Source organism: Triplophysa dalaica, chromosome 16 (genome assembly GCF_015846415.1).
Source record: "Triplophysa dalaica isolate WHDGS20190420 chromosome 16, ASM1584641v1, whole genome shotgun sequence".
Lineage (NCBI taxonomy): Eukaryota > Metazoa > Chordata > Actinopteri > Cypriniformes > Nemacheilidae > Triplophysa > Triplophysa dalaica.
Genome location: NC_079557.1, coordinates 3,991,422 through 4,004,608, shown reverse-complemented (window position 1 = coordinate 4,004,608; position 13,187 = coordinate 3,991,422). Strand labels below are relative to the sequence as shown.

At 37.2% G+C, this 13,187-nt stretch overlaps 1 protein-coding gene across 1 annotated transcript; it reads left to right on the top strand.

Moving 5' to 3' along the window:
• Positions 1-319: 319 nt before the first annotated feature.
• On the top strand, positions 320-12,880 carry b4galt1l (DP-Gal:betaGlcNAc beta 1,4- galactosyltransferase, polypeptide 1, like). The gene is made up of 6 exons (XM_056769409.1): positions 320-1,196; positions 2,899-3,134; positions 6,117-6,304; positions 8,516-8,638; positions 10,048-10,152; positions 11,228-12,880. Exons 1-6 carry the CDS (start codon positions 923-925, stop codon positions 11,367-11,369), a joined length of 1,068 nt encoding a protein of 355 aa, XP_056625387.1. The 5' UTR covers positions 320-922; the 3' UTR covers positions 11,370-12,880.
• Positions 12,881-13,187: the final 307 nt, after the last annotated feature.

Genomic DNA, 13,187 nt, shown 5'->3' with positions numbered 1-13,187 from the left:
CTCTCTGACACTCAAAATAATTTAAAACCCGTTTTAATAAATGACTTTATTACTTTATTTTTATGCAAAGCCATGTTTATTTCTACAATAGCCGTTGGATATAGCGTCTTCAAAATAAATAAAATAATATAGACATGCCTTTATAACTTAGAAGTCCGTGAATAATTGTGGCCATTCTTGTTTAACGGTACTATATTATTTTAAAATTCTTTAATTTCTTCCCACTGTGGCTGGCTTCCTATGATGACGCCGCCGCTGATGCACTGATCCCCAAATCATAATCGTTGCGTGATCGGCGTGCAGAGTGTATACAGATCGGCGACTTGCGCGCACACAGCAGCGCACAAGCGGCGCTCGACTCTCGCGCAGATCATTGAGGACCGACTTCTCGGCTGCTGGGAAACTGCCCGGAAACTTATCGACCCTCCGATAAAACTATCTCGGATCATAACGAAACGATCTAAACAAACTCAGAGATTTGTGGCTATGGGATTTCTTTCCAGATGAAGTTTAACTTGATTTCTTGCGTTTGTGACGTTATGAGGCTGCTGTTGTAAACTTTATAACGGACTTGCTTTTCCGCATACTAACGTTACACGTTGAAAGGTTCATCGTGATCCAGAACTTCGTAGTAACGTCAGCTTATAAACGATTTTATACTCAGGAACTAAGTGAAGCTTATGAATAATTTAAAATGTTATGACCTCATTTGAGATGTTTATGTTGACATAAAATCGAAACGAGTTCATACTAAAACGTATTAACAGTTAAAATCAACATATGACAGGGTCTCACCTTGTTGAGATGTCGACTAAAAGCCTATGACATGACACAGGAATTGCCTGATTCATGTTGTAACACTTAATGTTTCTTTAATAACTTTACAGAGTTTCACTAAACAGCCTTATCCAGGATTTCTACAATGCGCGACTCATCTATGAATTTTAGTCTTTTACACAGGACTTGTTCTCTGGTGGTGCTTCTTTGTTTCCTGCACATTTTTGTCACCGTGATATATTATGTTAAAAACTCAGATTTAAGACAGAACTTCTTGCAAAACCAGCAAAACCCACAGATCCACAGAAAACTGACCGAGCAGAGGGTCTCCACAGAGGAGCCCACACCACCATCTGTTTCTAATGTGACAGAGACTGTGAAGAAGCTGGAAACATGTCCTGACAATTCACCTCGACTGGGTAAGAACATTGGAAACCTGTTCAAAAACATCAATGTCAAATTTATGATGATTGATATTGAGCTGAAATGCTGTCTTCATAATAACTTGCATTATCAAATCATGCTGTAAATTATAGTTCCACCAAATGTAAAACAAAATTTGGAAACGTCTCTTTTTTAATACAATAAAACTAAATGGGGACTTTTTTGTTGGTGGCACATTATGCTTTAAATGAATTTTAAATGAACCTCATTGTTCTCAGTGGAAAGTGATAGTATCCCCCCAAATTACAATTTTGTTGTGAATATTTAAGAATTTTGAAACCTTTTAGCACTCTTTAAAGAGCTAGTTGCGCCACAAAAAAAGTGAGCATTTTTTCGATACAATAAAAGTGAATGGGGATTAAAGCTGTCAAACCAACATTTTGTCTTACGAAAGAATAAAAGTCATGTGGGTCTATAACATGACTGTGAGAAAATGATGACCAAACTTTCATTTTTCAGGGAAATCTTCCTGTAGCTTCACTGGTATTTCATTGCATTAGCAACTCATAAATTATGGGTTTGATTCCCACGAACACAAATAAAATGCAAAGCTTTAATGTATTGTAAGCTGCTTTGAATACATGAAAATAAAACACGCTCATTTTAATACGTCAACATTTTTCATTTTGAGCACAGCGTTTTGTTTCTGAAGAAATAAATGATGTGACCTGTCACTTTGTGTTTCTCTAACCATATTCCAAAAACAGACACATGTTTTTACAGCTGTGCATGTTAACGTTTACCCCTCCGTGTAACATTTGTTGACAGTTCGGCTGATCCCTTGCATAAGTGCCTTGGTCGAATTCACTTTATCTGCTGTTAGTGATTTATTGTTGACATGTCCGGATCTTACCCTCTGTTTCGCAAACGGTCTTGAAGTGTTGCGTTACACACTTATTCCATTCTGCCATTGTTCTCTTCTGTCAGTAGGTGTTATACTGTAGTGTGAAATTGTAATTAGATACAGACTTCTCAGGTGTGATGAATAATCATTTTGAGACAGGAAATTGATATATTTGAGGCTAAAGAGCATTGTGAGGTTTCCATTGGTGCACTGCAAACAAAATTAAAAACATTTGAATGCACATTGACATGTAAAACTCACAGATGTTATTCATTGACAAGGTTGTTGTTATCTTTGGGAACAAACGCTGGGGAATCTAAGGGGAGGTGTTATTGCTCGGAAGTTTATCCTTTATAACTCAGGAGATTTGAGTAATCAGTTGTTTCATTAAAGTATCGACTGGGTGTCAGATTTTATCTCAAAATTGTTTAGGAGAAATAGAAACAGAAAAGAATGAGACTGTTATAAAATACTGGTTAAAATATAGTATTATTATACTGGTATAATAATCTGCATTTGGGTACGTTTTTGGAGAATTCGAGTTCAAATAAGATGTTTTCAATAATATTGGCATTAGTTCAGACTTGGCAAATCTATGACATTGTTGAGATATCTTTTTCGTTCAGTCTCATTGATGTCTAGAAGAATTAAGCAAGACATCAAACAGAAATCATCTCCGATTGTTCCTTATGGGAAACTTCATTCACTGATGCTAAAAATCTCTAATAACGGTTAATAAGCAAGTCATTAAAACAGAGACGCACAAAATGTATATTTGTTGACGCTTATCTCCATGTTTCTAAAGTACATCCATCGTGTTTTTGTCTTAAAAGTGGGTCCGCTCCGTATCGAGTTTTCTGACCCTGTCACCTTGGATCTCGTGAGAAGTGAGAATCAAGTGCTGCAGCCGGGCGGCCGGTTCAAACCCAAAGACTGCATCGCCCAGCAGAAAGTGGCCATGATCATCCCCTTCAGGAACCGGGATGAGCACCTAAAGTTCTGGCTCTATTATCTGCACCCCATCCTACAGCGCCAGCAACTAGATTACGGCGTTTATGTCATCAATCAGGTTGGTATTTCCACTGGCACTAAAACAGATTGTAGCTATCTTTGACCTTTTGAAGCTGTCACAATGGCTTGACTTGCCCTTACGTAGGTTCAAAGGCCTATGGTGCAGAATGATGTCTGTGAGTCAGAGGTTTGTTTGAGCTTTTCAAAGAAACAGCAGGGCACCCAAAATCGAAAAGTTTGTCGTATTTACTCCCATGTCTTTTTTTGTTTGGCTTACTCCGGTGAAACAGGTGAAAAATTCCAAAGATACTGTCCAGTCTTTTCTATATCATGAAAGGATATAAAGACTAGAGCTGTTATAAAATGATAAAACGCAATATAAATGTATCCTAAAATTGCTCAACACATTTTGTCCATTGTACTTTGAGTCAGGTATGCTTAAATGGTACCTGTGAGGAACACACTTGATGTCTGATTTGGTTCATGAAACCAACAGATGCCATCAACAGATTATCAGTAAAAAAAGTTCATTTCCCTAAAGATTCAAATATAGTGCACAAGTCATATAGACTGTTATTCTATATCATGCTTATTTGGTGCTTTTACAGTTGAAAGTTTGAAAGTGGGAAAGTCCATTGCCGTTGTAATTATGGACAAAGAGTGACCGGTGCATAAGTCGTTGAGTGGTTGAAATTATAATAACGAGCAAATGAGACATATCTTTCAGTTTTTGTGTTAAGCAATCTTGTAATAGGCTTTTTTTTTCACTAGAGCGATTGAAGAAGATTTATTTAATGCTAGTATAAACTCTGGCCAATCCTGTTATTCTTTCATGCCGTGCCCAAAAATACGCCTAACCTGTGGGCAAATATATGGGCATATCGTTTAGCTTATGTTCGTGAAATGTCACTAATGGTTCCCTTTCTAGCAGACAGTTGGAACAATCATCACTTCTATAGTTAACTTTGCATACTACTTTTGTTCTCAAAAATGTAAAACCGGTCTGAAGGGTTGTGCTTGGATACTTTATAACAGGTTTTGGCAGCCTTTTCACGACTATAACAATAAAAAGGGTGACAAAAGTTTGTCTAATATATTAAGATTGCATCTTTGTTTTCCTTGTTCCTGTTTGTCATTTAGTAGAGTTACGTTTAATTTACTAATGAAGTTAATTCATAATACAACTATAGGGAACTGAATATACAAATTTGAAATTGTTGGTGTGAAGTGTTCTGCTGTATTTCCCTGGAACACAAAAATTTTTTTCATTTCATTTATTATTTACTGACCTCATTTACATGTGGGCTCATATTATCTTGTCACAGAATAACCACTGCAGTCTTCTTTAGCTTTCTGATTTAAATGACCAATTTTTAAGAAATCGTAAATGCAGTATTATATATTTTTTGCTTCTTTACAACTTTTTGCCAGTGTTTCACAAGTAGGCTATACAGTTATATACAGATATATACCGCACAGCTCAAGCTGTGATTAAATTATTTCTCGCCTGCAGAAAAATGCAGTTAGAAACCAGGATACGTTAAAAATAACACAATAGTTCCCCTGACTGTTGTAAAGAAAGGAGCTGTATGCTGTTGGCCGTTCTCTTAGAAAAGAACGAAGAATCCTTTTTGACATTGTGAGCGTTTTACTGTAGTAATTCAGTAACTTCTCAAGAGATTAAAGTCCGCAGAAGGTGAGACGGAGAGACAGTTCTGTTTGATCTATTTCCATGCTTTGTGAATCGTTTAAACAAAAGACAAGATTAATGTGTATCATTATGTCTAATGTTTTCATCAGGAGGCTCTTGAGGACCTGATTGTTTTCTAAAGTGTTGCCTAATTGTTCTTTCTAATTTTTCTCTTGCTTTTTCTCTCTGTCACCCTCTTCTTTTCTTTGCACCTTGCATATATTTTTTCCTCCCTTTCATCTTACATTCCTTTCCCTCACCCTGTCCAAACCAAGTCCCCATTATGCACGTCAGAGGACCATGCTCTTGGGAAAAGGTGAGACGTCTGCTTGCTCTTTTTCTGGCCAATCATGGTCCGCTTCGCTGGCTGCGTCTGACAAATGGTAACGTTGGATTCTCGGTCATTTCCTTCTGAAATTTTCTCACTCTCTTGTACTATTTTCCCATGGATTGCAACTCCCATGCCAAAAATAGCTAGATTTCCTGTTGAAATTGTATTATTTGAGGACTTTATCTAAACTTGTGACTTTTCAAAGTTTTGATTTAATTTCCTTCTTTATCTAACTTTAATTTTTTAATTGATTGATTGTTTATTTTGCTAACTAGCTGTGTATTTTTCTTCTGGGAAAAAAACCAGGCCTAGCCTTTCAAAAACGTGCATCTGTTTCTGCCACGTAAATCGCCCCTATCCGAACAATGAAGCTTTTCACTTTCACGTCTTTGTGTTTTGATTCCTCAAGAGTCAAAATCTCTTCTTCAGTCCTTGGAATCCTCCGGCGAGACCCAACAGTCTGATGATCAGATCTTGGCGGTGACATGTGAAACCGGCACATTACGTTCAATGAAAAGCTCGCTGGAGAAAAAAATGATCTGGTTCTTTTAACCCCGCTGTTAGGCCACATCTTCCACATCAATCGTGGATGTCCTCCACTCTGCTAGAACAAGCACACCTCAGTTTTTGGGGATTCCTGTGTTATATAGCACTGTATGGCTACTGTCTGTGGGGAGTGCGGGGGGTTAACAGATTGCTCGGCCCCCCTGAGGTTCCGCTGTCATTAAATTTCATTGCACAAGCTCAAGTGCTGGAGTAATGCTCTTTAGATTAGGGACAGGTGGGCCTCAGACAGGAACAACATCTATTAACCGTGAGCCAAAGTCCCAGATCCAGCGTTAAGATATGAATGACTGCTTTGAAATGTGAAACGTTGCTTCTGTTCTGCTGAACGCAAAAAATCTTTAAAAGTTACTGATAATTTGTATATATAAAATAAAACACTTTGCAAGCAGAATTTGCAGTGGAGTATCTTCTACTGTCCATTTATTCAAGTTCTCCTCACTTCTTATTGGCAGGATGGTGATGTGACGTTCAACCGTGCCAAACTCCTCAACATTGGTTACAAGGAGGCCATGAAGGAGTATGACTATGACTGTTTTGTCTTCAGCGATGTTGATCTCATTCCCATGGATGACCGCAACATCTACAAGTGCTTCAATCAACCCAGGCATCTGTCTGTGTCGATGGACAAGTTCGGCTTCAGGTATTTGATTTCTTTTTTACTTATGTCTCATCTAATGATTTATGTACATTGGTTATGATGGACATAGAACAAATCCTAAAAACAATGTTACACCTAAGTTTAAAAATATGGATTGCCACTGATGTATTTTAAGTTGTGCCACTGATAACTGTTTTCAGTGTAGACAGCTCTAACATTTATTTTAGTCTAGGACTAGTCTTAAACTACCGCCCCATAATGGTGGTTTATAAACTTAGCTCTTGGGTGAGATTTTGAGAGATGTAAGATCACGAGTTTGATGTTATTTAAAGGTGACATAATTCACATTATTTGAGAACTTTATTGTGTTTTTGTGTTGCAGTGTACATGAGTTCACTCCTTGTTTGTGAAAAAATGCTTTATTTTTAACATATTTTACCTTTATTCTTCACCGCGCATCAGACCGGTTCCACAAATGTTAATAACAATCGCGTCAGTAATGCTTAATCAGTTCAGAGCCAAGTTGGATGATAAAACAAGCAGAAGGACCAGGAGACATTTGCAAGCAGTAGAGAGAACATAGAAGTGTTTTTAGAGGTGTGTGAACACACACACACTATATCAGTGTATTACACATAACAGCTTTCACAACAGCATTTCCTTCAAAATAAATAACCAGGATGTCCTCAGTGAGTCAGATAGTGGAAGTCTATGAAGACTTTTATGATCATTGGTACATCCTAAAACACATTTGTAATGCCTCTTTAGCACAGACACTGTACAATCATACAAACGCTACAGTGAGGATACAGCAATGGCGGACCTTGTGCTTCTAACTTTGGGGTGTGTCTTTACTAATAGGGCTGGTTGTTGCCTATTGTGGGCGGAGTTTTCCATATGATGATGTCATCATAAGGAGCAATCTGAAACGTTAGGAGAGACTACTTCTGGTTTATGTGGATTATAAAAAGAGCGAGTGGATTTTTACATTCGTATGCTAGGGCACACATTAGTGTTCAAACACTTTCTAAAAGTGAATTTTCCAGAATATGTCTCCTTTAATTTATATAACGACATAAATGACATAAGGCATAAAGTAACGTGTTGTTTTAAGTTTCAAACAGATGTGGTGATTGAGGCAAAAGTTAAGAATTGTTTCTATAAATGTATATAAAACAATGTAAACTGCATTGCTTATGACATTGACAATAGTTTTATAATTCTATATATTTCCCTGTGATAAGAATGTAAGTCGATTGGAAAGAAGTGCACTAACCAACAAATTAATACAGTAGTTAGTATTACATGGGAATATTTTAATGACATCACAGAACCTGTAGCTTGAAAGAGCTCATGCCTCCAGCGCATGCTTTGAACGCTACGGCGAGCATGCGCAATTATGCAATATATGCTAGTTAAACAGCCCTGTGCATGTAATGCAAGCATGATGCATGTTTGCTTTTGTATTTACAGTGTGTAATGAGGAAATTATTGTAAAGCACCACACAATGAAGCAATTGCTTTGTTATTTTGTAACATATGTTGGCAGTCTTTTATAAGGCCAATATTCAGCGTTGTTAGCGTGGCCTGCTGTAGCTGAGCAGCTGTTTTTACGCGGAGAACTTTGAAAGCATCTGGAAGTCATTTTGTATATTTTGTCGTTTCGCAGTGCTGATGAAAGTCAAGTTAAACCGGAATCCAATGCAGAATCCTCCGTTTACTTTAAGAGAGACAGCATTTGTTTAAAGGTGGTTGTGCAAACACAAATCTGCAGGAAATGAAAGAAATAATATGTAAATCATGGTCAAATTTGTTAAATATATGTGAAAATGGTGAAATGTATAAGACAGTCTTTCGTTAATGTGTGGAGTGTGATTTTTGCATACTGTTTTGCATAGTCGTCCTCCTGGATCTGAATTGAACAACTGTTGTTTTATTATTAGGCCGTTGGTTTGCATTAATCTGAATGTACACCAAAACATACAAAATGCAAGTCCTTTCTAAGGATTTCGTTGATATCTGTTAGGTTGTAAGTATATTTGACCACACAGGACATCAACCTGACACTCAGTCTGAAGCAGCAGATGTCTGTAGATTCACAAACACGTCCCTGCTAATTCTCATCACTGAAACACAGCCGTTTCCCTGCGGGGTAACATTGAGCTGTTTTTGCATCAACACCAACTATAGCAACCGTCTCACAATGCGCAACATTACCCCCGAGTCTTAAATCTCTCTCTCTGTCCTCAACAGGTTACCATACACGCAGTACTTCGGTGGTGTGTCGTCTCTCAGCAAAGACCAGTATCTCAAGATCAACGGCTTTCCAAACAACTACTGGGGCTGGGGAGGAGAAGATGACGACATATTTAACAGGTTTAAACCCTTTTCAGCTTCAGGTCAAGCCAGGAAAACTCTGGCCCAATAAGACAGAAATGTAAAAAACCAGGGACCCGAGTCACACATCCTGTTGCTGTGGTGTCAGCATAGCATTGCACAATGAGAAGCATGACATATAGCTTCCGTAGGACATGCTTAAAGGGATAGGTTACAATGAAATAAAGTCTCTCATACTGTACCCACCGTCTTGACATTTAAAACCTGTGTATGACTCTTTCTCCTGTAAAAAGATATTGAGATGTCTCAGTGGTTTTGTGTTCATAGAATGGAAGTCAATGCGGTCCAGTGTTGTTTTGCCTACCAGCGTTTTTAAAAATATCTTCTGTTGTGTTCTGGAGAAGAAAGAAAGTCATACAGGTTTTGGAATGACATGAGGGCGAGTAAATGATGACAGAATTTTCATGTTCGGGTGAACTATCCATTTGAAATGATTTTTGAAGTGGCCAGCACAATTTCCGGTTTCAGGAACAGTGTTTGTTTTTCATATCTGGTTTTGTGTTCCTTACAGTAGAGTGATAAAAAGCATTCTGTCACCAGCAGAGAGGGCAGACAAACCTTATCAATAGCATAAACATTGGGATAAGGGCGTTGACCCAATGTCCTCAGACTGGTGTCCGTAGCTTTTTAATGCATGTTGTTTCTAATGTGCAACACAATGTTTACATGTTTCACTTCTAATTCTTGTTTTATTTTTGGCCTTTCCCAGTTTTATTTGGAAAAGGGTACAGTAGAGCCCGAAAGTGAAACTGTATGCACCAACGCTTAGTATGCACAAATGTTAAAGGGGGAGGTTACCTAAAAATATTAAATTCTACCATCATTTATTTACCCTTATAGCATTCAAAACCTGTATATGAATCTTTCTTCTGCAAAACACAAATGTAGAGGTTTTGAGACTATACATTGGAGGTCAATGGGGGTCAATGTTGTTTGGTTACCAAACGTTCTTTAAAACATTTTGTGTTTTGCAAAAAAGAAAGAAAATCATACAGGTTTGGAAGGACATTAGGATGAGTAAATGATGAAAGAATTTTTCTTTTTGTGTGAACTATCCTTTTAAGATATGACTGTGTGTTTTTATTAGCGATGCTTGTTAAAGAAATATAGGGTTAGGGATTTGAACTGACCATATTTATGAGTAACTTAATTTAAAGACACGTGTCACACGCAATTTCTACACAACAAATATGAAATCTGATGGTGAAGAAGGGTGCAGTATTTCCCTTTTTAGTAATAATAACACCAGCATTGTACTGTACAGGAAAAGGGACTTCCTGCCATCCAACTGCCATCCTGCTGAGCATGTGACCTTTAAATCAGATGTGTCATTTGTGTTTGCTTTACGCACATGTAAACTGGATGTGAAATGAACTCTGTTTTAACAGGATCAGCTCTAAAGGGATGTCCATATCAAGACCTGACGGCATGATTGGCAGATGCAGAATGATCCGTCATGAGAGGGACAAACAAAACGACGACAATCCTCAGAGGTACGGTTCAGAGCTTTTAGTAAAGTTTTAAGCGCTCTGAAAAGCTCAAAGGGCAAGTTACCACATTGCAGCCATAGAATTGTGTGATTTATAGAAAGATAGAATTTTTTGTTGCATCTGTTCATTTTAAGTAATGAAAAACGAAGTCCCTGCTTTGTTATGCAAAGTAGTGGTATGCAAAAGTTTACAAACCCCTTGCAGAATCTGGAAAAAGCTGAAACTTTTGACAAAACAGGAGTATTTTTGAAAATGAAGGTTTATTTTTAATTGTGGTATGCAAAAGTTTACAAACCCCTTACAGAATCTGGAAAAAGCTGAAACTTTTGGAAAAACAGGAGTATTTTTGAAAATGAAGGTTTATTTTTAATTTTACCCTGCCCTGCGTAAGTTATTTCACTAAAGAAATGTTAACATAAAGTTCACACTAAAGAATTTCTAAAAATATCGATGACAGTTTTTATGTTTAGTCATAGTTGTTTAAGGGTTTCTTGTTTGTCATGAGTCATTAGACTGTCCACTGATCTTAAAAACAATCACCGAGGTCCTACACAATCTTTTCTTTTTCAGCATTTCGGGATATTTTATTCATGTCCAGCAGTAACTGTATGATGTAATATATAGGGACAAGTTTCCCATTTACTCAACCCAGGAGTTATGCCCAATCTGTATACATTTATTTTTGTTCTGATGAACAAAGAAAATAATATTTAAAAGAACGATTGTAACCAAACATTTCTTGGCCACCACTGACTACCATGATAGGAAGAATTACAGTGGTAGTCAAAAGTTTGCTTTGCATTCTTCTAAATATCTTCTTTTGTGTTCAACAGAACATTTATAAAGCATTTTTTTTCTATTGTGGTAGTCAATAGTGGCCAAGAACTGTTTGGTTCCAAACATTCCTCCAAATATCTTTCTCTTGCAAAGCTAAGAAATGTAAACAGATTTTGAACAACCTGAGGGTAAGTAAATGAAGACAGAAGACTAAGATCTTTTCTTTAACACGTTTAATAAATGTACGTTTTAAGAGGTTATTTGTTGAACCTCTGGTCATTTTATTTTTTTTCTGTCGCAGGTTTGACCGGATAGCTCACACAAGGGACACAATGGCAAAAGACGGAATCAATTCATTAACATATGAAGTTGTTAAAGTGGAAAAGGATCAGCTGTTCACCAAAATCACAGTGATGTTGGGAAACTGTGATTTCTGCTTTTAGAGTTAACACTGCGCAAAGCAGCAACACTGGCTGTAGAAAACCAAATGTGCCTTATTAGAGACGTGTTTTAAAAAGGAATTCTATTTTTCTTAATAACACTTCAGTGCTTTGAATTGTTTTGCCATCTTTGCACATGTGATGGTCAAAACGGGGATCTGAACCTTTTTACCCAGAGTGTCAATAATGTTCAGCAGTAAAATAGAGACTTTAAGGTTTAACTGCTGGACCGAACTTGTTAAGACACTTCTGTTGAAAGAATAGACCTCTTGAGCCACTTGTTTTAAGCGGGACATCAAAGTAATGAAAATGTTACCGTTTCGGGACAAGTGAAGATTGTGAGATGCTGTGCGTGGTATTGTTTGTTGTTCTGAAATCATGCTATGTGAGAATATTTGATACATTGATTTTGCTGATCTGAAAGGTAAGCAATGCAATAAAACTTTGAGCTGTGGATAGTATATACATGTAGGCATATACTAGCATACCAACTTGCATTTGGATATCTGTTCTTTTTGATATTATCGATTTTTTTCCATTGCTGTACCAAGTATTTGGGACTTACGGGGCCTTTTAAATGACATCTGTTTTGTTTGAGTTGAGATGTCTGAATGTACTGGTTTTGGGGTTTTTCTTCCTCCGTGTGCTTGATGCATAATGGGCTAATAATTCTCTCTGCTGGAGCACTAAAGTGGCAGCCATACATCTTAAATAAGTAGTTTTTTCTCATCTGTTTATGCTCTTAATATTGAGGTGTTATATTTGGGGTTTTGGAGGGAAATCAAATGTTTTTGATTTCAGTCCTTTATTGCACAATGAAACCTTCAGGGGTTGCATAAGGACGCAAATATATTCAAGCTGTCTACTGTACTGTTGAAATGAAGCCATTGACAACTTTGGGAGCCTTTGTTGATTATGTATTTTTTCTTTCGTGTATAATGTTTGTTTTTCACCTGCAACCAAAAATGCATTGGGCTTGAGGCAAGCGAATGTCATTTGTTTGCTTAAGCGCTTTTCTAGACGGCCGCTCATCCGTACCCCATGTACTGAGTGCTTAAGTCGTACAGCCAAATGTGAGGGAAAAACCCATAGATTTTCTTTCCAGCTTAAGCTCTCTCATGCCTTATAAAAACTCTTGCACTAGGAAAGAAACCTACCTCTCCACACGGCACAACCTTGCAGACAGAAGAGATTAGCGGCTCAAGTCAAACCAAAATGCTTAGACAAGTAGTCTTTGGTGTTTTCTGCTTATTCTTATAGGTCAGTTAAAGCGAGGTTTAAATCTTTATGGACAATGGTCTTTGTTTTAGAGCCAGCAATTAACTATGTTTTTAAGTTCATAATTTTTTTAATGTAGTAGTCCTTTCAAATTAACGTTGTTGACCTTTGTTCTCCATTCATTTCTTTATCGTATCTTTCATTTTCAGTTTTTAATTTTAAAGCTTTTGTTCCTCTGTTTTGTAAATGTAATGTGATGAACCCAATCAGAAAGAATAAAATTGTGTTTGATTTGCTTTGGCTCTTAACTGTGTTGTGAAATATGAGATGGTCACCCGAGCTCTTCATACGTCATATTCTATAGATTGTACAACGAGAATGGAAACCTGCTCAGTTCGTAGTAAATTTCAGTGCACACAAACCAACTCTTACCTAACCACGTGATATGACCTTAAAGGCCCCGTTTTTCTCTGTTTTCGAGGCTTGGAATGTGTTTTTTGGGTGTTTAACAATGGATGTTCATGTTTCACTGCTAGGTCATGTGCAAACATCAATCTTTGTTAGAGATCGCGTTTTTTCTTTTATGGTAAGGGGAAATGAAAC